The sequence below is a fragment of the Pongo pygmaeus genome, chromosome 13 (assembly GCF_028885625.2).
Source record: "Pongo pygmaeus isolate AG05252 chromosome 13, NHGRI_mPonPyg2-v2.0_pri, whole genome shotgun sequence".
In the NCBI taxonomy this organism is placed as follows: Eukaryota; Metazoa; Chordata; class Mammalia; order Primates; family Hominidae; genus Pongo; species Pongo pygmaeus.
The window spans coordinates 118,423,062-118,450,473 of record NC_072386.2 but is presented as its reverse complement, the minus strand read 5'-3'; the positions used below and the strand labels follow the sequence as shown (position 1 = coordinate 118,450,473).

Below are 27,412 nucleotides of genomic sequence, written 5' to 3'. Positions count from 1 at the left end.
TACTGTGACTGAAGCTGGGGGCCATGCAAGTGGGCTGGAGCAGAGGAAAGCTGTGATCTGAACTTCATTTGAACAGGACTGCTGTGGCTGCTGTGCGGGGAGAATAGGTCTCAGGGACACAGATGGAGGCAGGGAGGCCAGTGGGAGGTGGTGGTGATAGTCCAGGCAAGTGATGGCAGCAGATTGTAACTGGACATGGTCATTGTGTCTTGGACTCGTCAGAGTGTTGTAGCGCCACCCCATGGTGAGGCCATGGGGCGAAAGAGTGGCCCCAGAGCCTCAGCTTCCCTGACCTGGTCCTTTGCCCTGAGCACCCCTATAGGCTCTGGCCACCCTAGTCAGGCCTGATCTCTTGTGCAGGCACCCTGTCTCCAAGGCTGTGCCCCGTCCCAGAGCCCGAGGGGAAGTACAGGAAGCAGGAGGAAGTACTGGGTTGATCCAGTGTCCTGGCCAATCTGTTCCCAGCAGTGGGAGGATTTCCGGGCCTGAATAGCAGGAAATGTTGGGATGGGACGCCTCACCCGGGAAGAGTGAGTGGAGGTGGATGGGGGAGGGGTCCCTACTCTACCTCACTCCCACTGCTGCTGGACAGAGAGAACCCAAAAGCCTACTGTTGCTGGGCTGTAGCTTGAGGGACTGTGGTTAGTTACCAACTAGGGCTTTCTAGGAGAGAAGATTAGCAATGAAGAACCCTAGAACGTTAGAACAGGGAGGGCTATCAGACAACATCTCAAGGAGGAGCTTTTGGCTTTAGGATTGGGGGAACTCACAATTTTATTTTTTATCTCAGCTTTCTTTTGTTTGTAAATACTAGGCTCCCGTATTTGAGGAGGAGGTCCAATATTCAACTTCCCCTCCCCATTTTGCAGATGGGAAGGCTGAGGCCTTTCTTAGCTAAAGAACCTGGACCCAGCCTAACAAAATTAATGATGACAGTGATTAACAATTAAAATTGGCTGTTTACTATTCATGCATCCCTTTAAGCAATATTTCTTTCTTTCAACCTCTTCTTCTTGGGTTCAAGTGATTCTCCTGCCTCAGCGTCCCAAGTAGCCAGGATTACAGGCGTTCGCTGCCACGCCCGGCTAATTTTTCTTTAAGCAATATTTCTTGAGCTCCTGCAGGCACTGTGTTGGAGACTGGGTCTCAATGGTGATTTAGACAAAGTCAACACTTTCATAAGGGCATCAGATAATTAAGTCAACAAATAAATATGAAGTGGCCGTTTCAGGCAGAAATTGCAAAAATTGAAAATAAAGTAGGGTTGGGAACACAGAGTGAAGGAACGAGGGACTATTCGAGGTGGGGAGGTCAGGGAAGGCTTCTCCGAAGAGGTGACATTAAGCAAAGCCCTGAATAAAGAGGGAGGAGGGACAAGCTTCATGAAGCCCTTGGGGAAGAGCATTCCAGGCAGAGGGAACAGCAAGTGCGAAGGCCCTGTGGCCGGAACAAGTTGCCAAGGAGGGTGGGGCAGAGGCAGGATAAGGGACATGAGGTGCCAGGGAGACAGCCTGGAGGGTTGGCAGGGTGGCTGTTGGGTACCAGCAGGCCACACAGGGCCTTGCGGGTTGGAGAACAGATGAGCCAATTTATGCCTGTTTTTCCGGCATAATCATGGTACCCTCTTTACTCTCACAATGGAAGAAAAGTTCTGGTTTGGATGATAAATTGCATGACCACGGAGAGGAGTTTAGATTTTGTTCTTCTAGAGGTGGGAACAGCTGAAGGGCTGAGGATGGTGTGTTTGCCATCAAATGCTTAGGTTATAAGCTTAGGTGCCTTCTGGCCTTGGGGCAGAAGCTGACTGTGGGTGACAGTGGACACGGAGCCCGAGGGAAGGCTCCTCTGCTCCACTGGAGACACGAGGGTGGCCCCACTGTGGGGACGGGGTGGACATGCGGAAAGGATTCTGACGGCGGAGCGGCAGGATTTCCTGGTGGACTGGGTGTGGAGCTGAATGGAAGAGAGGGGGCACAAAGGACCGCAAGATTTTTGGCCAAAGCTGCAGGAAAGAGGAAACTGACATCAGCTGAGATGGGGAAGATGGGGAGGGGGCAGGGAGGAGCCACAGTTCTGCTTTGGATACGACAAGTTGGAGATGGCCTTCAGATATCCAAGGGGAGGCGTCCAGGAGGTGGTTGGGTTTCCGAGTCTGGGGTTGGAGGGGCAGGTCCAGGTTGCCTGAGGGTAGGGGTAGCATTTAAGGCCGTGCAGTAGGGGGAGTGGTTCACGGTGGCCCTCAGGAGGAAGGAAGGAAAAACAGCCACCTCTGGCCTCTGGCCTCTCCAGGCTCTCCACCCCGGGGGCAGAATCAATTCCGTAGCCCTCTAGCACCGGCAGTGGCTCCGCAGTCGGCTGGGCAGTGGCCGTGACTGGGTCACTCTACCGTAGGAAGTGAGCGCAGGGTAGGAGGACGGGCTGATCCCCACTTGGGGCCCTCCGGTGTTTAGAGTCAGGGATGATGGGGGTGGGGTGGGAGGAGGGGGCTGGGGAAGGCAGGCAGAAGAAGAAAACCAGGGAAGCGTGGTGTCTGGAGTCCAGTGAAGAAAGTGGTTTGGGAAGCAGGCTCCATAATAAGCGTGTAATGTTCATCATGCCCTGAGTCCTTGAGTCAACGCCATTAGGCAGAGGCTGTCATTATTCCTGATTTACGGATACGAAATGCAGGCTCAGAGAGGTGAAGGGACTTGCCTAGGGGTGCACAGCTGGAAAGTGGAGGAGCCAGGCCAGCTGATATGTGCCCCCTCCTGCCTTCAGGGTGATCCTGCTGGGGTCCTAAGGGCCAGGTGCTGGCCCCAGGCAGGCAGGCAAGAGACTGGCAGCTGGGGAGCCAAGCAGGGCTGGGGACGCTCACTTGTCTTTTCTCCTTCCAGGGCCGCTGGAGAGCTGGAGGCTGGTGGAGACTATGTGAAGGTAGGAGGGGCTGGGCCAGGGGTTGGTCAGAGAACACTGAAGGTCTCAGAGCCTGTTCCATTACGGGTGGGCAGAGCCCTTCCTCAAGCCTTGTTAGGAGCCAGACCTCACTGTGTATTCCCAGGAGGGGAGGTTCTCGGAGTTGAGGCAGCATTTGGATCCAGTTTCATTCTCAGCACCTTCTTCCTACACCAGCCATTATTCTCTCCTGGCCCCAAACTCAGGGCATCCCAATATTTGATATCATCTGACCCCACCCACTTGCCAGCTGGACGGGGCCCCAACAGTGTCTCCATGTAAAGGATGCAGCTTTCCAATGTCACCCAATCTTTGTGCACCTACTGTGTGCTGGCGCTAGGAGCAGGGAGCAGGAGAGGATGACTCAGTTCTTTATCACAGATAATGGGCACAGCTCAGATTTATCCAAAGCTTAATTTATCCTGGGCACTGGGAACATTGAAATGCAGTTTTGGCCGGGCATGGTGGCTCATGCTTGTAATCCCAGTACTTTGGGATGCCAAGGTGGGTGGATCACCTGAGGTCAGGAGTTCAGGACCAGTCTGGCCAACATGGTGAAACCCCCATCTCTACTAAAAATACAAAAAATTAGCCAGAAGTGGTGGTGCGTGCCTGTAATCCCAGCTACTCAGGAAGCTGAGGCAGGAGAATCGCTTGAACCCAGGAGGCGGAGGTTGCAGTGAGCTGAGATTGCGCCACTGAACTCCAGCCTGGGAAAAAAGAAAAAAAAAAGAAAATGCGGTTTTGAAATAACAATGATAGTAATGATAATAATCATAAATAACATATTGAGTGCCTACTGTGTGCAGACCCCATGCTGGCTGCTAGACACTGGAGGAGAGGCATTCTTTACATGAGAGGTCTTTGATTTTCTCCCTCATCACTGGGTAGGGAGAGCCTTCTTGTGCCCATTTGCAGATGGGAAACTTGAGGTCCAGAGAAGTGCAGTGACTTGCCCTGGGTCACGTTACTTTTTTTTTCTTTTTTTTTTTTTATGCTTTAAGTTCTGGGGTAACACATTCATGTGCAGAACGTGCAGGTTTGTTACATAGGTATACACGTGCCATGGTGGTTTGCTGCACCCATCAACCCATGATCTACGTTAGGTATTTTTCCTAATGCTATCCCTCCCCTAGCCCCCTACACCACTTACTTTTAGTGGTGAAAACCACAATTACTTTTGCACCAATCTGATATTATGAGGAAGAACTGGGATTACACCCCAAGTTTGATGCCAGGACTATAGCCAAAGCCCTTGGCCTTCTACCCCCAGGAGCCCCCACCCTGAGCAACGCCCTGTGCTGAGTACTGAGAGTAGGCAGAGGGCAAGGAGCACCAGGCCCTGAATTCAAAGGGCTCCCAGTCCATGTGGAACCCACGGAAGAAGCATATAGTGCTTTGCGCTTGTTTTTTGCAATCCATCAGATCCAACTTTTATTTTTATTATTATTTTTTTAAGAGATGGGATCTTGCTCTGTCTCTCACTGCAGCCTTGAGCTCCTGGGCTCAAGCAATCCTCCTACCTTAGCCTCCTAAGTCCCTGAGACTACATGTGTGTGCCACTGCTAATTAAAAGAAAAAAAATTTTTTTTTTTTGAGATGGAGTCTCACTCTGTTGCCCAGGCTGGAGCACAGTGGTGCGATTTCGGCTCACTGCAAGCTCTGCCTCCCGGGTTCACACCATTCTTCTGCCTCAGCCTCCTGAGTAGTTGGGACTACAGGCACCTGCCACCACGCCCGGCTAATTTTTTGTATTTTTAGTAGAGACGGAGTTTCCCCATGTTAGCCAGGATGGTCTCGATCTCTTGACATCGTGATCCACCTGCCTCGGCCTCCCAAAATGCTGGGATTACAGGCATGAGCCACCACGCCCGGCCAAAAAAAATTTTTTTTTAAAGATGGGGTCTCACTATGTTGCCCAGGCTGGTCTCAAAAGCCTGGCCTCAAGTGATCCTCCTGCCTCAGCCTCCCAAAGTGCTGGGAATACAAGCACGAGTGACCATGCCCAGCCGATCCAAATGTTAGTCCCGTCAAAGCATGATGGGCCAGGCGCAGTGGCTCAGGCTGGGCACGGTGGCTCACGCCTGTAATCCCAGCACTTTGGGAGGCCGAGGCAGGCAGATCACCTGAGGTCAGCAGTTCGAGACCAGCTTGGCCAACATGGCGAAATCCTATCTCTACTAAAAATACAAAAATTAGCCAGGTGTGGTGGCACATGCCTGTAATCCCGGCTACTGGGGAGGCTGAGGCAGGAGACTTCCTTGAACCCAGGAGGCAGAGGTTGTAGTGGGTCGAGATAGCACCACTGTACTCCAGCCTGGGCAACAGAGCAAGACTCCATCTCAAAAGAGATTAAAAAAAAAAAGCATGATGTAGGCTGATATAAAAAACCCCACAAAACTAAAAAACAAATTTTAGTCTGAGATCTGCCACTTGCTTGCCACTGGATTTGGGTGTGGCATCGCCTCCCTGAGCCTGTGTTTGACTGTGTGAAATGGTAACAGGGGTGCCTCCAACCCAGGGTTGCTTTGGCTTCAGTGAGCCCGTGGCCATGAGTGGGCGACCTGGGCCTGGAACAGGGCGGGCTGGCCTAGCTCCTCACCACAGGGACATTTCATCACCCTGAGATGCTACCTGCGCAACTCTATGTAAGTGACTAGTAATGGAGCAGCGTGGGAAGTCCTCAGATTGCTGCCCCCTCACCATCACCAGAAGCTGTGGGAGCTCCAGAGGTAGGGGATGACTTTTAGCTGGGGAGCTGGAGAGCTGGAGATCAAGGAAAGCTTTCTGGAGGAGGCGGCATTGGAGCCAGGCCATTGCAGTTGACTGGGAACATTCACTGAGATCTCTCCATGAATGAAATGCTAGAAAGGAGACAAAGTTAAGCAGAGATGGGTAGGAGAGTGGTCCTGGCAGAGGCAGGAGTGTGGACAAAGTCAGAAAGTAAACTGCGTGAGCCCAGAAACAGAGCCCAGGGTAGCAGCAAGTCGAGCAGAAATTCCAGAACCCTTATGCCACCGTGGGAGGGAAGACCTGGGGAAAACCAACACCAAAGCCAATGAGTGGAATGCAGGGGGCATATTTCAGCATCCCGTAGACCCCAGCTGCCTGGTAAGGTAGTGAGATCCCTGTGAAGAATGTTGGCTTTATATTTTTTTCCTTTAGTTTATTTTTAGAGGTTAAAAATGTAGGTTTTTTTTTTTTTTTTTAACATTGTAAAATAAATAATACCTGCTCAGTAGAACTGATTAAACAGTCCCCCAAAGGACAAAGTCAAAGGAATGTTAATTTTAGTTTCAAGACTCAGATGAGGTTCTGGGCGCGGTGACTCATGCCTGTAATCCCAGCAATTGGGAGGCCACAGTGGGAGGGTCATTTAAGGCCAGGAGTTCGAGACCAGCCTGGGCAACATAGCAAGATCCTGTCTCTACAAAAAATATATAAAAATTAGCTGGGAAGGCCGGGTGCAGTGGCTCACACCTGTAATCCCAGCACTTTGGGGGCCTTGGGCCTTGGAATTGGGAGGCCAAGGCGGGCGAATCACTTGAGGCCAGGAGTTTGAGACCAGACCGGCCAAGGTAGTGAAACCCCTCTACTAAAAATACAAAAAACTGGCCGGGTGCAGTGGCTCACGCCTGTAATCTCAGCACTTTGGGAGGCCGAGGCGGGTGGATCACTTGAGGTCAGGAGTTCAAGACCAGCCTGGCCACCATAGAGAAACCCCATCTCTACTAAAAAAATGATATAAAAAAGTTATCCAGGCGTGGTGGCACACTACTGTAATCCAGCTACTCAGGAGGATGAGGCAGGAGAATTGCTTGAATCTGGGAGGTTGCAGTGAGCTGAGATCTTGCCACTACACTCCAGCCTGGCGATGGAGCGAGACTCCATCTCAAAATCATCATCATCATCATCATCATCATCATCATCATCATCTGGGTATGGTGGTGCACGCCTGTAATCCCAGCTACTCGGAGCTACTCAGGTGGCTGAGGCATGAGAATCACTTGAACCCAGGAGGCAGAGGCTGCAGTGAGCCGATATTGAGCCACTGCACTCCAACCTGGGTGACAGAGTGAGACTGTGTCTTGAAAAAAAAAAATAGCTGAGCATGGTGGTGCGCACCTGTAGTCCCAGTTACTCGGGCGGCTGAGGCAAGAGAACTGCTTGAGCCCAGGAGGTCAATGCTGCAGTGAGCTGTGATTATGCCACTGCGCTCCAGCCTGGGCGACAGAGGGATACCCTGCCTCTTTAAAAAAAAAAAAAAAAAATCAAATGAGTGTTAAAAGGAATCAATAGTTGGGTTCCAAAAGCCCCCTCCTAGGCCGGGCACAGTGGCTCATGCGTGTAATACCAGCACTTTGGGAGGCTGAGGCGGGCAGATCACTTGAGGTCAAGAGTTCAAGACCAGCCTGACCAACATGGTGAAACCCCATCTCTATGGAAAAAAAAAAAATTAGCCAAGCATGGTGGCACGCACTTGTCACTTGTAATCCCAGCTACTCGGGAAGCTGAGGCAGGAGAATTGCTTGAGCCCGGGCGGCCGAGATTGCAGTGAGCCAACATCACTCAACTCCACTCCAGCCTGGGCAACAAGAACAAAACTCTGTCTCAAAAAAACAAAAACAGGCCAGGCGCGGTGGCTCACGCTTGTAATGCCAGCACTTTGGGAGGCCGAGGTGGGCGGATCACGAGGTCAGGAGATCGAGACCACGGTGAAACCATCTCTACTAAAAATACAAAAAATTAGCTGGCATGGTGGCGGGCGCCTGTAGTCCCAGCTACTCTGAGAGGCCGAGGCAGGAGAATGGCGTGAACCCGGGAGGTGGAGCTTGCAGTGAGCCGAGATCTTGCCACTGCACTCCAGCCTGGGCGACAGGGCGAGACTCCATCTCAAACAAAAAAAAAAAAAAAAAAAAAAAAAAGCCCCCTTCTACCTTGAGATACTCATCTTTGATGAATCAGCTTCCAGAACTTCAGAGTTCTCAAAACTATTTTGTGCATCCTTTGATTCTATGGCAAGGATTCTTAAATTCCAAGACCATAAAATTCCAGGCTGCATGCCCAGAGCTTCAGATGTATTTACAGAAAACAAACAAACAACTGAGGCCCAGAGAGGTGGACTCACCCACCTGTGGTCACACAGCCTGTCAGAAGGATCTGGACCTGAGGCCTGACTGATGGGGAATCAGCAATGGCTCCCTTTGCATTGAAGAGCCTATGGTTCTGGGACAAAAAGTCCAGTTTCTTTTTCTTTTTGAGACAGAGTCTTGCTCCATCACCCGGGCTGGAGTGCAGTGGTACAATCTTGGCTCACTGCAACCTCCTCCTCCTGGGTTCAAGCAATTCTCATGCCTCAGCCTCCTGAGTAGCTGGGATTACAGGCATGCGCCACCACACCCGGCTAATTTTTTTGTGTTTTTAGTAGAGACAGGGTTTCACCATTTTGGCCAGACTGGTCTGGAACTCCTGGCCTCAAGTGATCCACTTGCCCCGGCCTCCTAGGGTGTGGGATTACAGGCGTGAGCCACCATGCCAGGCCAAAAAGTCCAGTTTCTAAGACAGGAAGCTTGAAAATAATAGCGTGCCCTTATTGAGCCCTTACTTCATGCCTGGCAACTTACATGCACCAGCTCAGCGAAAGCTCACAAGGGTTCTGTGAGGTCAGCGCAGGCTTTAGCTGCGTTTGACAGGTGCATTTTCCACAAGTAAGTCGTAGATCCCAGGGAAAGGGCTCGTGGGAGTGGGCGCACCAGTAGTTAGGGGACAGTTGAACTCAGGCTGCTCCTCTAACCGCTGGGCTTTACTGGCTCTCTGCACCCCCAGAGTCTTGTCAGTGAACATCCGCGATTCCCAGCAGAGTCTCTGATTCCAAACCAGGGGTGAGAAATCCTGGGCTCTGGGAGATTTCCTGAGGCCACAAAGAATTTGGTCGAGCACATATAGGGATTTTTCCAGTTTTAGATATGATTTAATTCAAAGTCTCTGCCCGCTCCCGGTCTGTTAGAGGTGCGGCGAGTGGGGGAGGCAGGAACCTCCCCTCGCTGGTCCATGGGTCCCCACCCGATCCCGCTGCCCCGGGCAATACCCTCCTTGGCAGGTCCTCTGCTCCGCGCCCGCAGCTCCAGGCAGCCCGAGCGCGCGGAACTGGAGGGCGGGGGGCGAGGGGCTGGGAGCGGGGGGCGGGCGGAGGGAGGAACAATGGCCCCCTCCCCTCCCCTGGCCGGCTGGAGGGTGGGGTCTCCCCGCCCCGCCTCCCCGCTCCTCCCCCGACAAGGCGATGAGGTAATCGCGCCGCTGAGAGGCACGCGCAGCCGGTGCCCAGCCGGTTGGTCCCTGCGCCCCTGCCCCGCCGGCCACCGCCCCCCCACACCGTCCCGGCCCCGGCAGCCTGGCCCCACCATGACCGAGCGGTGCAGCCTGTGGAGCGCCCTGTCGGCCGCCGCCTGCTGCTTCTACCGCGGCTCCTTCGTGCAGGTGCAGGTGAGGGGGCGGCTCGGCCCCCGCCACGCGCGCCGGGCTGGGACCCCCGGCCGCTCCGCCTGGGGCCCTAGAGCCAGCCGGGGAGCTGCAGCTCCGCGGCGCCCGGCAGGGTCGGGCTGGGCTGGGCCGGGCCGGCCAGAGGAGGGGGCGGGGTCGCCCCAGCCTCACCTCTGGGCGCCCAGGCGCTCCGCGGGGTGAGGGTTCGGCGGCCACTCCTGGGACTCCGGGCTGCGGTGGATGCTGGTCCGTTTCTGCCTCCTCCGCAGGAGGGAGAGAGCTGGGGCAGGGGGACCGGGAGATGGGGTCTCCGGCGTCCTGCCGGTCCTCCGCCTGGTACGCTGGCCCTTGCGGCTGACCTGGGCACCCTGGCTCATCATTGTACCGGGGGCGCTAGGCTGGGATCTGAAGACTGAGTGAGGAGCAGGAAACGTGGGGGATGCTTCGGGTGCCAGGGTTGGGGCCAGAGCGCCCGCCACCCTCCCGCCCTCTAGGTGGGCTTGGACATGCCTGGGGCGCGGGTCTCTCCCAGCCTAGCTGGCTGGGCAGTGCAGGACGGCGCCGCGGCGGTGAGAGGGTTAAACGGAAGGGGGTGGAGGGGAGGACCCGGACCCCGCCTCTCTGCGGAGCATCCTTTGGGGATGGCTTTGCTTGGGGTTGGGACGCCGAGGGGAGCTGGAGGGGATGCTGGGCTCGGGCTGGCGGGAAGGGGTTAAGACTCTGTCCGGGGGTCTCCGCGCTCCTGCCCCCTGAGCCCCCTGGGAGATGCCAGGCGCGTCGGCTCTTCGCTCCCCCAGGCTCACACACGCTCGTGGAGCCCGCCTGAAGGACGGCCCCGCCGGCGGCGGAGCGCAGCGTCCCCGCACCGGCCAATCAGGCGCGCGCAGGCCGGGAGGCGGTGAGATCATCTCTGGCCAATAGCAGGGCGCGGAGCGCAGGGATGCCGCATTCGCACCCCAGCACCCCCAACTCTAGGGAACTGGGGGCTCCCAGGTCGAGGTGAGATCAAGGCACAGGGACCCTAGGATTCCTCACCCTCAGGTGTGTGGGAGGACCAAGTTGGTCCCCGCAAACTCTCCGTGACCAGTGATTAAGCTGGAAAACAGGAGCCCAGTCTCCCAGCCCCTTTAACGGATGAGGCTGCCCAGGCCCAGAGAAGGGAAGTGACTGGCTCAAGGTCACACAGTGGCAGCCTTGGGGCGGTTCTTCAACATCCAACCTCCTCCCTCCTTTGCCTGCGTCCCTCTAGCTCCAGCTGTGGAACTGGGGGAAGGTCTCAATCGCATGCCCTTTGTCAAGGAGGACGCCAGAAGGCTGAGGTCTTGGTTCCCTTTTTCCCTGTGACGCCCACTCTTCCCTTTCCAGGGTTTGGTGTGATATGAGGAAAGAGGACTAGGCTGGTGTGAGCACCTCAGAGTGAGAGGGAGAGAGACCAGGGACCCCCAGAAGTAGGGGACCCCTTGGAGAAGTGTAGGTGTCTGAGAAGACCCAGATCCTAGCTCAGCCCTGGGCGTCTCTGCCCTTCGGGGGCGTCAGTTTCTACCACGGCCGGAGGATGTGCAGAATTTCCACCCCCAGGCCCCGCCTTTCTCCTGAGCACCTGTGCAAACCGCCCACTCCCACCATCTGTCCCCAGAGCCCTGCAGGCTCCTCAAGGTCCAAATTGTCATGGGCCCACCGCCAAACTGCTCCTGCCCCAGCCTTGCCCACTCAGAGCATGTCCCATCATCCTTCTAGGATCGCGGCTGGGAGTCCTCTCTGACCCCTCCGCCCTGCTCCCCCACATGAATCAATGGCCATCTAACTCCCTTCCCCCACTCCTTCTTCCCATGCCTTATCTGCCCTGCCACTGCCCGGAAAACCCCAGGGTGCTCTCCACAAGTGGACTAAACCTGCCCCAACACTTCCAAACCCCTTCGTGGTTCTGCTGTGGCCTCCGGGTAAACCCCAGCTCCCTGAGGCAGCCCTGCCACACCTGCTCCTGCCCCCACAGCCCCTTGGAAGCTTCTCATTCATCTCCACTCCCTCCCCTTGGCTCTGCCCGTAGGGCCCTGACTTTGCCGCTCTCTCCCCAGAAGCTCTTCCCTGTCCACCTGTCCACCCGCCCTCTCCACCCTGGTGCTTGTGCTTGGCTCACCCAGTCCTTCTTCAGACCTCAGCAGAAATGTCACCTTTTCAGGGAAGTGATCCCTGACTCTGCCCCCTGACTAGTTTGGTGGTGCACCATTTCTGTCTGTGCATCTCAGGACATTCAGGAAACGTGGAATTGATTATCAGTGCCTGCAAGGCCTCCCCCAGGGCAGAGGCCACCTTGGGTCCTCAGCCCTGGCACAGGACCAGGATAGGGACCTAGTCAATGTTGAATGGAGTCAGAGATTCTAGATATCTCTGACACTGGGAATCATGGTGTCTTGGGAGCAATGCAGACTAGGGTAAACCCAGGCAGTGTGGGCGCAGAGGGATGAGGGCTGTAGCCACAGAATTGGAGGCAAGATCTGTGGATAGTCTGAGGAGGCAGGGAGTGGACTGGAGGACCCTCAGACTCTCGGGAGCGAGGAACCCCAGGGAGAGACTCACCTGGGATGAAGACCCTTTACTGCCCTCCCTCATCTATCCTGCCTTCTAGCCAGTGCTGGGGTCTGTCTGTCTTGGAGTAGCCATCTTTGGGGCCCAGAGGTGGGGGAAGGAGAGGAAGAACCATCCCATGTCCTCGCAGTGATGAGGATGTCCATGTACTAGTAGTACTCTGGAGTGCTGTCTGTTTTCATCTTCGCAGTGAGGTGAGGCAGGTTCTGTCACTGTACCCATTTTAATGAGGAAGAAATTGAGGCCCAGAGAGCTCACATGGCACAGCCAGGATTGGGCTGGGCTCTGGTGGGCGTACACCTGGCATTAGGGGCTTCCCTTCCTCTTCACTTAGGGCCCCTGGGATCCATCAGCCTCCAACTTCAGGCCACAGTAATCAAGAAACCAGGAGTTCTGGGCCAGGTGGGAGGGTGGAGTACTGGGCATTATCTCCCTTGGTGGCCTTGGGCTTCCCTGCTGGGCCGTGGTCTCCCCATCTGGGTGAGGATTGCTGAGGATTTCAAGGGAAAAATGGCCTTGGAAATTGTAAGGGGCAATGCAGATGTCTCTGTGGGGTCCCCATGTCCCTGTTTGTAGTCTCTTCCCCACCCTTGCATTGTAGAATGCACCGTCCCAGAACGTATCCTTGTCCAACCAGCTCTGTGGTTTTGTACATAGCTTTTCCTGCAGTTACCTGCTGCCTTACCTCCAAGATTCACCTGTAGAAATTCCCCTCCAACACTTCAAGAACAGTTTGGTGCCCTTGGTGCATAATGAGTGTTTTCTTACTGCCATCTCCTCCAGGAAGGCTTCCCAGACCCCTCTGTCTCGCCCAGGCTTACTCCCGCTTGTAAAAGCCACCCGGCTCTTTGCCGCTGTCCAGCGCTGTGGTGCTGACAGCACTCTACTCAGAGGCTCCCATTCCTTTTGCCTCTCCTCAGCCCAGGCACTGCCTTGAGGGCCGGGCTTGGTTTATGTATCACTGCATCCACCCCTGGCATATAGCACAGGGCCTGGAATGCAGTTGGCATTGTTTTGTGGAAGGAATTGAGATTTCTTTACTCTTTCTGGGACCCATGGGAAAGGGTCTGGCACCTGTGCCTTAGTGTTCCCAGAGTCCCAGGATAGGAGGAGTTCATCCATGGTAGAATGAAGTTGGGAGGGAAAGAAGAAGGAGGCTTTAAGTTGGATGCCAACTCTTGCTGTTTTCTACCCAGTTCTCCAAGGAGAAGTACATCCTGGACTCATCGCCAGAGAAACTCCACAAGGAATTGGAGGAGGAGCTCAAACTCAGCAGCACGGATCTCCGCAGCCATGCCTGGTACCACGGCCGCATCCCCCGAGAGGTGAGTAGGCCCCGAGCTGGACTTCAACCCTGGACCCTCCCACCCACTGCCTTGGCCAGCCCCAGCCCTGGCTACAGCCACCTGGGAGGCTCTGACCTGTTGCTTGGTGGGTTCAATCAGAATGGACTGGGATGAGGTCTAGCTCTGCCCTTTACTGACTGTGTGACCTTGAACAAGTTGCTTCACCTCTCCGAGCCTCAGTATCTACTACAAAGGGTTGTTGTGAAAATTAAACGAAGTAATGCAGGTAAAATGTTTAACATGATGCTTGACACCATGAGTGTTGGCCTTTGTTATTATTATTGCTGTTATTGTTACTGGTCTACATATCTGCCTTTTGTATGTTTGCTTAGTGAGTACCAATCTTTGGGCTACTTAGTTTTGGCAAAGTTGAGTTTCTTGGCTGAGATGACTTTATAAGCCATAGACTTAAGTCGATAGATCACTTGTTCCTTCTTTCATTCATGCTATGATCTTTGCCAAACACCAACTCTGCCAGCACCTGTGCTAAGCACCAAGGGTGCAGAGGTAGAAGAGGTGGTGGCTTCTCTTGATGGCTAATGGCCCAGGGTAAGGGGCTGACAGGCAGGATGACAGTCAGAGCCTAGTGGAAGAAGTACAAGAATAGAGTGCCTGGTAAGAATATGGGCGAGTCCCGAGGAGGGGACACTAAGGATGGAGGCCTTTGTGAGATGGATAGGAGTTCACCAGGTGGGGCCAGGTGCGATGGCTCATGCATGTAATCTCACCACTTTGAGAGGCTGAGGCGGGCAGATCACCTGAGGTCAGGAGTTTCAGACCAGCCTGGCCCACATGGTGAAACCTCATCACTACCAAAAATACGAAAATTAGCCAGGCATGGTGGCATGCACCTGTAATGCCAGCTACTCAGGAGGCTGAGGCAGGAGAATCACTTGAACCAAGGAGGCGGAGGTTGCAGTGAATGTGCCACCTCACTCCAGCCTGGGTGACAGAGTGAGACCCCATCTTAATAATAATAATAATAATAATAATAATAATAATAAAGAAGTTCATCAGATGGACAAGGCAGGAAGGGTTTTTCCAGGACAAAAAAGCAGCTTGAGGGTGCAAGGGCCAGAGGCATGCCAGAGCACTGGGTGGTTGGAAGAATGAGGATTAGGAATTCACTCTGCCCAACTGGAACCCTGAGAAGGGATGAGTCTGAGACCTGGGTCTCAGGTCACAGCCATTCTCACTCCTCCAGACCCTGGGCCTCTGTGCCTTCCATTCCAAGGTGTTAGGTCCTGCCATTCCTGAGCCTCTGTACTGCAGACTCAGGGCCTCTGGCTGAGGTGCCCCCTCTGAACCTGGGTCATTGCATCCCCGCTCTCAGATGTCAGATGTCTCTGTTCACTGGGTCCTCTATACCCTGGGTCTGGTCTTGCTGTGCCCCCTAATTCTGGGTTGCTCTGTCCCCCAGATCCTGGGTCTGACCCTCTCCTGGCCCCACCCTACTCCAGCCTAACCATGCCTTCTGCAGGTCTCGGAGACCTTGGTACAACGCAACGGCGACTTCCTCATCCGGGACTCACTCACCAGCCTGGGCGACTACGTGCTCACATGCCGCTGGCGCAACCAGGCCTTGCACTTCAAGATCAACAAGGTGGTGGTGAAGGCAGGCGAGAGCTACACACACATCCAGTACCTGTTTGAGCAGGAGAGCTTCGACCACGTGCCCGCCCTCGTGCGCTATCACGTGGGCAGCCGCAAGGCTGTGTCAGAGCAGAGTGGTGCCATCATCTACTGCCCGGTGAACCGCACCTTCCCACTGCGCTACCTCGAGGCCAGCTATGGCCTGGGACAGGGGAGTAGCAAGCCTGCCAGCCCTGTCAGCCCCTCAGGCCCCAAGGGCAGCCACATGAAGCGGCGCAGCGTCACCATGACCGATGGGCTCACTGCCGACAAGGTCACCCGCAGCGATGGCTGCCCCACCAGGTCAGCCAGGGCCCCATTTGTCAAATGGAGTTGTGAGTAATGAGAGGGCTAGTGAGAAAGAGAAGGCCCAGACACACTGAAATGGGATGAAGTTACTCTCCCGGAGCCTCTGTGTGCAGGGAGGAATGGAAGGAAGGCTGGGCCATACTCTGTGGATGTACGGAACACAGGGCTTGCAGGGAGTCAGACCCAAGTTGCAGTCCCAGCTCTGCCACTCGCTGGCCATGTGCCCTCGACCCTGTCGCCTCTCCTCTGTTATCCCCATGTTCCTACCTATAAAGGCTTTCATTCAAGCAGCCCTCCCTACCCCAGGGGAGCCCTGAGTCCTGAACCGGAGAGGGGCCTTGTCCCTGCCACCTGATGCCACCCCTCCTCATCCTACCCAGCTAGGCCAAGGTGGGCATCCGAGCAGAGGGCTTTACAGCATGCAAATCACTGCACAGGGAATGGGATGTTCTCAGCAAATTTTAATCACACCTGGTTGTCTCTGGGGCTAAAACCAGGCCCCAGATGCCGGGAAAAGCCACAGCAGCTGACGGTTCCTGAGATCCTACTAAGTGTTAAGTGCTGTACGTGCCCAATCTCATCAATGCCCACTTCCTCCTGGGAGGTGGGTCCTGCCCATACACCCAATTTGTAGATGAGGACATAGGCTTAGAGGGGGGAAGCCGCTTGCTAGAGAGTAGGATCAAGATTCAAACCCAGGTCTGTAGACTCTGAAGTCTGTGCCCCAAGTTTCTGTGGTTTCCCTGGCTGTTTGCAAAGAGATCTGCTGTCCTGTGCCACCTGCACTTGGATAGGCCCTTGAGGCTCCATCTCCCTGGGGCTGGGTTGGGTGCTCCCAGTCAAGGAATTGATGAATGGATACCCTGTGGGCTGCAGCCACTTGGCCTGTGGTTTGGAACCAGTAAACATAATGGTGCCAGGATCCACGGACCATGTGTGCCTGAGGCATCCTGAGCATAGTTGGGAGCAGTGAGGAGAGGTTGGGATGGTGGGCCCACTCCCTAAGGCTCCCTACTCTTCCTGCTAGCCCCTCTCCCCAGACCATTCTCCAGGCTGGAGGAAAGATTCTGCTTATCAAGCTGAGGGCACTAGTGAGGGGCCATGTCTGCCCAGAGAATGGTTGTAGTTGACTAATTTGCACAAAGGCACCTCATGGGGTAGTTGAATTCTGGCCTATACCCCCTTTCCCATCCTTTCCTCCTTGGGAAAGGAGAGGGACAGAGGAGCGTGAGAAGTGTTGGCTCAGCTGGGTGCCCCCAAGCCTCATGCTCAGGCTGCTCTAAGCTTTGTGGGAGGGGAAGCTGGATAGGAAAGGAGGAGAGCAGGGTCATGTGGAGGATACCGACTAGGAACCGGGCTAATGGCCAAGCGTGGTGGCTCATGCCTGTAATCCCAGCACTTTGGGAGGATGAGGTGGGTGGATCATCTGAGGTCAGAAGTTTGAGACAAGCCTGGCCAACATGGTGAAACCCCATCTCTACTAAAAATACAAAAAATTAGCCAGGCTTGGTGACGGGCACCTGTAATCCCAGCTACTCGGAGGCTGAAGCAGGAGAATGTCTTGAATTCGAGAGGCGGGTTCAGCAGTTGCAGTGAGCTGAAATCACGCCACTGCACTCCAGTCTGGGCGACAGAGTGAGACTCCATCTCAAAAAAAAAAAGAAAAGAAAAAAGACAAAAAAAGAAACCAGACGTTCTAGCCACCAGGGTTCCTAGCTCTGCTCCTGACTCGCTGTGCCCCCTTCCTCCTCTGGGCTTCAGTTTTTTTTGTACCTGTCAGTCGGGAGGTTGGATTTCATAATCTTCAAGCCTTCTCTGCCTCTGAAGTTCAAGGTGCAGAGGTGGGGGGTCCCAGAGGCAGGCTGAGGCCCCTGACCTCCGGGCTCCCTGCCCATGATGGTGTCTGCTCCACAGTACTTCGCTGCCCCGTCCTCGGGACTCCATCCGCAGCTGTGCCCTCAGCATGGACCAGATCCCAGACCTGAACTCGCCCATGTCGCCCATCTCCGAGAGCCCTAGCTCCCCCGCCTACAGCACTGGTATGGCCAGCAGAGGGGGTGGAGCAGGTGGAGGGAATCTGTCGTTGAAGACTTCTGTCACCTATGTGTGGTTATGTGTGTTTCCGCCTCTTTTCTGAGGCGCGACCTTTACTGAGAGCAAGAACTGACACTGGAAACCTGCTAACAGAACTGTTGATATTAACATATAAGATGTATCCATGGTTTGTTTATTTAGCAACTATTTATTTATTTATTTTTGAGACAGTTTTGCTCTTGTGGGCTGGAGTGCAGTGGTGGGATCTTGGCTCACTGCAACCTCCGCCTCCTGGGTTCAAGCGATTCTCTTGCCTCAGCCTCCCAAGGAGCTGGGATTACAGACCCCTGCCACCACACCTGGCTAATTTTTGTATTTTTATTAGAGATGGTGTTTCATCATGTTGGCCAGAGTGGTCTCGAACTCCTGACCTCAGGTGATCCACCTGCCTCGGCCTCCCACAGTGCTGGGCTTACAGGCGTGTGCCACCATGCCTAGCTAATTTTTGTATTTTTAGTAGAGATGGGGTTTCACCATGTTGGCCAGGCTGGTCTCGAACTCCTGACCTCAGGTGATCCGCCCACCTCAGCCTCCCAAAGTGCTGGGATTACAGGCATGAGCCACTGCGCCTGGCCTCTATTTTTCTTAATAGACTTTATTTTGTAGAGCAGTTTTAGGTTTGCAGCAAAATTAAGTGGAAAGTACAGAACACTGTGCTTTCTTATAAATACGAAGAAAGTTTCTATGTTAGAAACATTCCAATAGATCATTTCTGGAAAAAAATAAAAAGAATGTTTTCAACAGGCCGTATTGTCCGCGTGGCAGGCCAAGTGTCACGAGAGGGGGCTGTCTCAGGAGGAACTTTTGCCTAGGGTGGCATTCCATTGAAGTGTTACTGTCTGTATCGGTTGTTGCAAATCCTTCCCTAAACACAGAGCCACCAACTTTGTCATAACTACAAACTTGATTTCAAGGCAATACCCCTGAGTATAAAATCTAAAATTCCTTGCCAGAATGACTTATTGGATAATTTCTAAGCAATCTGGTATAGTAAAGCAGCCCAGATGTCAAGACTTAAATCTCAGCTGTACCACTTGCTGGCTGGGTGACCTTGGGCACACTAGTGCACCTCTCTGAGCTTCACTTTTCTCATCTGTAGAATGAGGATTATAAAAGTACTTACTTCATAGGACATTGAAAGGATTAAATAGACTGAGGTACAAAGAAGCGTCTTGCAGCCACTAAGAGCTTAGTAAATATCGCCTTTGAGGTTTGATGATGGTCTTACTGTCGTTTTGTCTCCAGCATGTTGCCAGCTCCTAGCACACAAGGTTTAGCAACAAATCCTTATTGCTAATTCAGGCCGGGCGCGGTGGCGCACATCTGTAATCCCAGCTACTCGGGAGGCTGAGGCACAAGAATTGCTTGAACCTGGGAGGCGGGGGTTGCGGTGAGCTGAGATCATGCCATTGCACTCCAGCCTAGGCAACAGAGCAAGACTCTGACTAAAAAAAAAAAAAAAAAATTAGCCGGGTGTTGTGGCACATGACTGTAATCCCAGCTACTCGGGAGGCTGAGGCTCAAGAATTGAAGAATTGCTAGAACCCAGGAGGTGGAGGTTGCAGTGAGCCTAGATGGCGCCACTGCACTCCAGCCTGGGCCACAGAGCAAGACAGTGACTCAAAAAAAAAAAAAAGGAAATCATTATTGCTAATTCGTCAGGAAACAATCGCATGTGGCACAAGAAACTCCAGCAGGTACTCAGCTTCCCCGGATCACTGAAGCTCCTCCAAGCAGTGGGTCCCCAAGGCTGCAGCAGCCTCAGGGTGGGGCCATGCAAACTCCTGGGTCCTGGTGATTTCAGAGCATCACCTGGGCTGGTCAGCTTGCCAGAGTCAACCGGCCCTGGTCTCTGGTGATGCAGGGAGGTGGGGACATCACCTCTGTACTCCCTACAAGGAGTGAGGGAGCCTGTTCTTTGGGAAGGGGTGCGGGAATCTCACTTTGGTGGGGAGCTGCTATAACGGGGCCTCTCTCTCTACCTTTCTGCAGTAACCCGCGTCCATGCCGCCCCTGCAGCCCCTTCTGCCACAGCATTGCCTGCCTCCCCTGTCGCCCGCCGTTCCAGCGAGCCCCAGCTGTGTCCCGGAAGTGCCCCAAAGACCCATGGGGAGTCAGACAAGGGCCCCCACACCAGCCCCTCCCACACCCTTGGCAAGTCCTCCCCGTCACCATCACTCAGCAGCTACAGTGACCCGGACTCTGGCCACTACTGCCAGCTCCAGCCTCCCGTGCGTGGCAGCCGAGAGTGGGCAGCGGCTGAGGCTTCCAGCCAGCAGGCCAGGAGCTATGGGGAGAGGCTAAAGGAACTGTCAGAAAATGGGGCCCCTGAAGGGGACTGGGGCAAGACCTTCACAGTCCCCATTGTGGAAGTCACTTCTTCCTTCAACCCAGCCACCTTCCAGTCACTACTGATCCCCAGGGATAACCGGCCGCTGGAGGTGGGCCTTCTGCGCAAGGTCAAGGAGCTGCTGGCGGAAGTGGATGCCCGGACGCTGGCCCGGCATGTCACCAAGGTGGACTGCCTGGTAGGTGCTGGCTGTGCACTGGGGTGGAGGGAGTGTCTCTGTTCTGTGGGGCAGGGCAGTGAGAAGCTGGCTCCCAGATTCCCCAAGTACAGCAGGTGGGCCTGGATTCTAGCTCCATGGCTGTCCTTTGCCTGCTCTGTGACTCTGGGCTGGTCATTTAGCCTCACTGGGCCTCCAGTTTCTCCTTTTAAAAAGCACATAAGGCCGGGGGTGGTTGCTCACACTTGAATCCCAGCACTTTGGGAGCCCGAGGCAGGCGGATCACCTGTGGTCAGGAGTTCAAGACCAGCCTGGCCAACATGGCGAAACCCCGTCTCTACTAAAAATACAAAAATTAGCTAGGGGTCGTGGTAGGCGCCTGTAATCCCAGCTACTTGGAAGGCTGAGGCAAGAGAATCACTTGAACCTGAGAGGCGGAGGTTGCAGTGAGCTGAGATCACACCACTGCACTCTAGCCTGGGCAACAGAATGACACTATTCAAAAAAAAAAAAAAAGCATATAAGATATCCTTGCTTCCTCCAGGTGTCAGTTTGGCACTAAAACTGGGCAGCCCTGAAACCCAGTGGTCTCTGGCTCCCTGAGGCAGTTGGGGACACTTCTCTAGTGTGCCATAGAGCCTCTTGAGGGTTAGCCAGCTTGTCCTGGGACTAGAAAAGGCCCGACTCTCCGCCCCCACCCCCCCAGTGGACAAATAAGCAGAAATCATTACCTCCTCGGCCCATAAATTGTCAATGCCCGGGCCTTAGCTTTGTTGAATCTTTGAACATCTAAAGACCCCAGTTCTCTCTGTGCTTCAGTTTCTCCTTTCACAGTTTGGAAGAAACTGATTATCGGGTTATACTGGTCTCAGAGCACGGGAAGCAAGAAAAGAGACAAGGCAAAGATGTCACTCCATGAACAGTCCAGCGTGGCAGGGAGGACTCAGGTTCTAGGCCCAGTGTGTGATCTTGGGCAAGCCCATTCTCTGCCCGGGCTTCAGGGTTTCCGTCTGCAATGAACAAGTATCCGGCTCTTAACCTTAACTGAATATTTATTTATTTATTTTATTTTTATTTTTTGAGATGGAGTCTCACTCTGTCACCGAGGCTGGAGTGCAGTGGTGTGATATCGGCTCACTGCAACCTCTGCTTCCTGGGTTCAAGCGATTCTCCTGCCCCAGCCTCCCGAGTAGCTGGGACTACAGGCACGCGCCACTATACCCGGCTAATTTTTGAATTTTTGGTAGAGATGGGGTTTCGCCATGTTGCCCAGGCTGGTCTCGAACTCCTGACCTCAGGCGATCCGCCCACCTCGGCCTCCCAAAGTGCTGGCATTACAGGCGTGAGCCACCCCGCCCGGCCGACCTTAACTGAATATTTAATATGCCAGGCGCCTCTGGGCATTTTCCTATTAATTCCTACTTCACAGATGGGGAAACTGAGGCTCGCTGAGACAGGCAGAGTCACTTGCTCCATATCAGAGGGTTAGCGGTGGAGCTGGAATTCAAACCCCGCTTCCCAACCAGGCTACCCCCTTAGATAAAGCTCTCTGACTCCCAGATGGCTGGGGCCAGCCCTGACAGGATATTAATCAGCCCTCTGGGCGTCTTTGCAGGTTGCTAGGATACTGGGCGTTACCAAGGAGATGCAGACCCTAATGGGAGTCCGCTGGGGCATGGAACTGCTCACCCTCCCCCATGGCCGGCAGCTACGCCTAGACCTGCTGGAAAGGTGAGACAGCGCCGGCACCCGGGGACTCGCGGGGAACCTCCGGCTACAGCACTCCCCGCTGGCCGGGGCGGGTTGGCCAATCACAGCCTCAGCTCGGCTCCCAGGAGCTCTGGCCACGCCTCCCATCCCGTTGACCAATCGCAAGCCCTGATAACCCGCTCTAAACAGGCTGATTTCCCAAAGACTGAATCCTGTATCTCCGCATTCGCCTTCCTTTCGCATCCCCTTGACCAATCATCCCCTTGACCATCAGCCTGGCCTCGCCCATCAGCTCGGGCTCCTCCTTGTTCATTCTTACTGCTCTGCCTGGCCGGCGCGGTGGCTCGAGCCTGTAATCCCAGCATTTTGGGAGGCCGAGGCGGGCGAATCACCTGAGGTCAGGAGTTCGACACCAGCCTGGCCAACATGGCGAAACCCCGTCTCTACTAAAAATACAAAAATTAGCAGGGCGTGGTGGCGCGCGTCTGTAATCCCAGCTACTCTGGAGGCTGAGGGAGAAGAATCGCTTAAACTCAGGAGGCGGAGGTTGCAGTGAGCCGGGATCGCGCCATTGCACTCCAGACTGGGCGACAAGAGCGAGACTCCTTCTCAAAAAACAAACAAACAAACAAACAAAAACAAAAAACAAAAAAACTGCTCTGCGTGATGCATTTCCGTGCTCACCCACAGCTCTGGGCCCGCCCCTGACTTATGCTGACCAATCAGAAGCCCGAGGCCTTGCTTTCCACGCTCTGGCCGCACCCCCTTATCCCACTGACCCTTACAACCTCTCACGTTGGCTCAGCCCTCCGCCTCTCCCGGCCCAACCACAGGCAGCGCCCCAGGCCCGCACCCCTCACCCCTGTCCCCGAGCCCGCCGCCTCTAACCCCGCCGCTCTGACAGGTTCCACACTATGTCCATCATGCTGGCCGTGGACATCCTGGGCTGCACCGGCTCTGCGGAGGAGCGGGCAGCGCTGCTGCACAAGACCATTCAGCTGGCGGCCGAGCTGCGGGGGACTATGGGCAACATGTTCAGCTTCGCGGCGGTCATGGGTGCCCTGGACATGGCCCAGGTACTGAGAGCCGCGCAGAGCTGGCATCCGGTAGACTGTCTGGAAGAGCCCTGGGGTGCCTTTGGGATGGCTGTGTATGGAATCAGGAGGAGCTTTGGAATTTCTAGGCAGCATTGGTGAGAGTACCCGGGAGAACTGAGTTCTGCAAGTGCCGACCCACAGCAAGTTCTTCCCCTTCTCTGGGCCTCAGTTTCCTCGCCTGTAAAATAAAACGAATGAGGAACATTATATGAGTTTAAAGAATAAGAATAGGCCGGGCGCCGTGGCTCATGCCTGTAATCCCAGCACTTTGGGAGGCCGAGGCGGGCGGATCACGAGGTCAGGAGTTCAAGACCAGCCTAGCCAATATGGTGAAACCCCGTTTCTACTAAAAAGTACAAAAAACCGGGCGTGGTGGTGCGCGCCTGTAATCCCAGCTACTCAGGAGGCTGAGGCAGGAGAATCGCTTGAACCAGGGAGGCAGAGGTTGCAGTGAGCCGAGATTGCGCCGCTGCACTCCACCCTGGGCAACAGAGTGAGGCTCCGTCTCAAAAAAAAAAAAAAAAAGAAGAAGAAGAAAAAAGTGGCAACCATTTAGTGAGTATTTCCTATAGGCTAGGTGCTATACTAAGTACTTAACCAGCACTGATTTCTCAGAACCATCTCATGAAGTAGGTGCCTTTAGCATCCACATTTTACAAATGGAGTGTTTGAGACAGAGCAGTCCTTGCCTGAGGTCTTACAGTCAGAGGCTGAAAGAATTAGGATTTGAACCAGGTCTGGCTGACTTCAGAGCTGAGCCTGCCTCTCCTATGACTAATAAATAAGAACAACGGCCAGGCGCGGTGGCTCACACCTGTAATCCCAGCACTTTGGGAGGCCGAGGTGGGTGGATCACGAGGTCAGGAGATTGAGATCATCTTGGCCAACATGGTGAAACCCCGTCTCTACTAAAAATACAAAAAAATTAGCCAGGCTTAGTGGCACATGTCTGTAGTCTCAGCTACTCGGCAGGCTGAGGCAGGAGAATCGCGTGAAGCCAGGAGGTGGAGTTTGCAGTGAGCCGAGATTGCACCACTGCACTCCAGCCTGGGTGACAGAACGAGACTCTGTCTCAAAAACAAAATAATAAAAAATAAATAAATAAGAACAACAAGGTCCCAGAGGCAATGTCCTGCGTTCAACTCCCACCCAGCTCTGCCACTTTTTTTCGGAATAACCTTGGGCAAGTGATTCCCGTCTCTGAGCCTTAGTTCCCTAATCTGTAAGATGGGTTGTGAGAGCTTCATGGTAGACATGAAAAGTAGTCATCACTGTCCCTGGTACATGAAGGATGGCCATAACAATCATAATGATCCCACATCTGGGTGTCCACTCAGCAGGGCAGCAAGGTGGCCCCTGCAGGCCCTCTGCCTGGCTGGTCTCTCACAGTTTGGCCTCCCCAGATTTCTCGGCTGGAGCAGACATGGGTGACCCTGCGGCAGCGATACACAGAGGGTGCCATCCTGTACGAGAAGAAGCTCAAGCCTTTTCTCAAGAGCCTCAACGAGGGCAAAGGTACTTCCTTGTTGCGTAACATTGGACAGGCTGCAGCCCTCCCTGGGGTGGCAAAGACTCCCAGCATGGACAGTGATGAGAGCCTGGCTGAGCTCTGTGCAAGCTACTTTCCCTGAGCTCACTGTCCCTGCTGGCAGCTGTGTCAGCCCTGTTCATGTCCAGGCTCAGCCCTTGGGGCTGGGCCAGGGCTGCAGTGGGTTCAGTTGGGGGAATCCGAAAGAAAGGGTTTGTCCCAGGAGTCAGGAGCCCTTGGGGCTGTCTCTGGGACCTCAGCCAGGCCTGTTCCCTCCTGCGTCTCGGCTTCCAGGACTGCAGTGGATGGTGGGGCACTATAGGATCTCTAAGCGCCTGCTGCCTTTCTCCCTGCAGAAGGCCCGCCGCTGAGCAACACCACGTTTCCTCATGTGCTGCCCCTCATCACCCTGCTGGAGTGTGACTCGGCCCCACCAGAGGGCCCTGAGCCCTGGGGCAGCACGGAGCATGGTGTGGAGGTGGTGCTGGCCCACCTAGAGGCCGCCCGCACGGTGGCACACCATGGAGGCCTGTACCACACCAATGCTGAAGTCAAGCTGCAGGGTGAGTGGTGGGTGGCATCTTGGGGGGCTTGCAGGCCTGGGCCTCCCTCCACCTGCCTCACTCCTTCCCTTTCCTCCAAGGCATCCATTCACATTTCTCCACTCCTCTGTCCTGCCCTGTCTCCCTGACCCCTTCCTCTCATGTCTTTTCTTTTTTCTTTTTTTTTGAGATGGAGTCTCACACTGTCACCCAGGCTGGAGTGCAGTGGCACAGTCTCGGCTCACTGCAACCTCTGCCTCCCAAGTTCAAGCGATTCTCCTGCCTCAGCCTCCCGAGTAGCTGCAATTACAGGCGTGAGCCACCATACCTGGCTAATTTTTTGTATTTTTAGTAGAGGCGGGGTTCCACCATGTTGGGCCGGCTGGTCTTGAGCTCCCGACCTCAGGTGATCCGCCCGCCTTGGCCTCCCAAAGTGCTGGGATTACAGATGTGAGCCACCACACCCAGCCTAAAATGTATACATCTTTCTTAGGAAATAATTTGGAACTTAACAGAAAAATATGAAAAAAGAAAAAAAATCACCAAAAATCTGCAAACATATTTAACATTAATATTTTATGGTCTAGTCATTTTTAAATTATATGCTGCAAATAACAGGACAAAGATGCTAAACTACAGGGTCATGTTGATTCACAAACCTTGTTGGATCCCTGGCGGAGTTGAGGGGAGGTCCCTAGCAGGGGGGTCCTGAAGAATGCTAGGGCTCTGGACAGGAACCCCAGCCTCTGCCCTGACCCTATGCCCCAACACTGCAGGGTTCCAGGCCCGGCCCGAGCTCCTGGAGGTGTTCAGCACAGAGTTCCAGATGCGCCTCCTCTGGGGCAGTCAGGGTGCCAGCAGCAGCCAGGCCCGGCGCTACGAGAAGTTCGACAAGGTCCTCACTGCCCTGTCCCACAAGCTGGAACCTGCTGTCCGCTCCAGCGAGCTGTGACCCCGGGGACATTTCCCCTCTGCAGCTGCGGACAGCGTCAGGGGCAGAGGGGCACAGACCTTTCCCCAGAGCACCCCAAGGACACTGTGATCAACCCGAGAATGTTCTGGGTTCAACTCAAGCATCTCCCTTGCACCTCCAGGGTCCTGCGTGGACCCTGGGTTCCATCCCACCTGCTACACGCTCATCAGGTCTCCGTTGAGGAAGAACAGGAACGCCGGTTCCCCCACCAGCTTTTGCTGCTCCCCTTCCTGCTGGGGTTCCCTGTTTTCGAGCCATGGGAGGCAGGCTGCTCATGCCTCCTCACTCTCCGTCTGTCCCTCACCAACACCAAGGCCTCCATCTCACTGTAAATAGTCTCTGTTCTGTAAATAGATGTACAGAAGCCATGTTATTTCTTTCATATAATAAACTTTTATGACTCTTTATTCTGTCTCTCGGGCTCGTGGGGTAGAAGGAAGCACCTTTTCTCAGGTGAAAGGTAGAAAACTTCATTCAACAAATGTTGCGAGTGCTGAGTATCTGGGGCCAGTGGCATGGGAGTAAGAAGAATTTACCAAGACAGTTGTAGGTAAAGAAAGGCAGATTTATTACAGGAAGCATGAAAATGCATTGCAAGGTAGCAACGGGCAGATCAGCAGAAGAGGAACTGACTGCAAAGAGACAAAGCCTTGCTGTGAGTTTTTATGGGATGGCATTTCTGCTGTGTGCTGAACAGGGCTTTCTGCAGTACTGATAATGCCAAGGTTGCAGTGGGTTAACCTACGTGTGTCCGGTGAGAAGTTGGGCGCAGGAGGGCTGTGTGTCCTGAACAATCAAGAAGGCAGACTTCTGGCCAGGCGCGGTGGCTCACACCTGTAATCCCAGCACTTTGGGAGGCTGAGGCGGGAGGATCACCAGGTCAAGAGATCAAGACCATCCTGGCTAACATGGTGAAACCCCGTCTCTCCTAAAAATACAAAAAATTAGCCGGGCATGGTGGTGGATGCCTGTAGTCCCAGCTGCTCGGGAGGCTGAGGCAGGAGAATGGCGTGAACCTGGGAGGTGGAGCTTGCAGTGAGCCAAGATCGCGCCACTGCACTCCAGCCTGGGCGACAGAGCGAGACTCCGTTGCAAACAAAAACAAAAACAAAAAAGGCAGACTTCGAGTTTATCTGCTTTCTCTTTTTGCTTTCCCCTGATCCCATCAGCATGACTCATTTTCCCTAATTAGGACTCAACAACAAATACTTCTTTAGCACCTGGGACAGTCTAGATTGTGCCAGGAGCCAGGGTTACAGCAAGTATGAAAACCCAATCCTTGCTTTCTGGGAGCTCACAGACCAGCGGGAGAGATAAATAGCTAATTCCAACCCAGTGCTCCTATCCCCTGCCCTGCCCTGGGATGCCATGGCAACAGTTCCCACAAATGCACAACCAAAAATCCGAAGATTTGGGGTGGAAGGGCTTTTTGAAATCTATGATCCCAACTCCCCTCTGGAAGACTGAAAGGAGAAGGGACTTTTCCCGGGTCACAGCAGCAGAGTGGGAAAGGCTCCACCTGGCTTCCTGGACCCAGAATTCTCTCCTTTTTTTCTCCTTGATAGTGGGAACTACTCATTTTCTTTTCTTTCTTTCCTTCCTTTCTTTTCTTTCTTTCTTCTCTCTCCTTCCTTCCTTTCTTTCTCCTTCCTTTCTTTTCTTTCTTTCTTTCCTTCT

General features: G+C 54.2%; 1 protein-coding gene across 6 annotated transcripts in view; it reads left to right on the top strand.

Annotated features, from left to right (window-relative positions):
- SH2D3C (SH2 domain containing 3C) overlaps positions 1 to 26,142 on the top strand; it is a 47,029-nt gene extending 20,887 nt beyond the window's left edge. For 3 of the 6 annotated variants that reach the window (XM_054501373.2, XM_054501374.2, XM_054501376.1), the window contains 10 exons: positions 2,874 to 2,913; positions 13,194 to 13,322; positions 14,824 to 15,278; positions 17,199 to 17,323; positions 19,371 to 19,906; positions 21,501 to 21,616; positions 22,500 to 22,671; positions 24,096 to 24,207; positions 24,577 to 24,783; positions 25,539 to 26,142. In XM_054501373.2, coding sequence (XP_054357348.1) covers positions 2,874 to 2,913; positions 13,194 to 13,322; positions 14,824 to 15,278; positions 17,199 to 17,323; positions 19,371 to 19,906; positions 21,501 to 21,616; positions 22,500 to 22,671; positions 24,096 to 24,207; positions 24,577 to 24,783; positions 25,539 to 25,714 — 2,068 coding nt within the window. In that variant the 3' untranslated portion in view covers positions 25,715 to 26,142. Of the gene's footprint in view, positions 1 to 2,873; positions 2,914 to 9,165; positions 9,415 to 9,655; positions 9,748 to 13,193; positions 13,323 to 14,823; positions 15,279 to 17,198; positions 17,324 to 19,370; positions 19,907 to 21,500; positions 21,617 to 22,499; positions 22,672 to 24,095; positions 24,208 to 24,576; positions 24,784 to 25,538 lie in introns of those variants that run through there. The other 3 variants (XM_054501377.1, XM_054501378.1, XM_054501375.2) reach the window with 3 other exon arrangements.
- Positions 26,143 to 27,412: the final 1,270 nt, after the last annotated feature.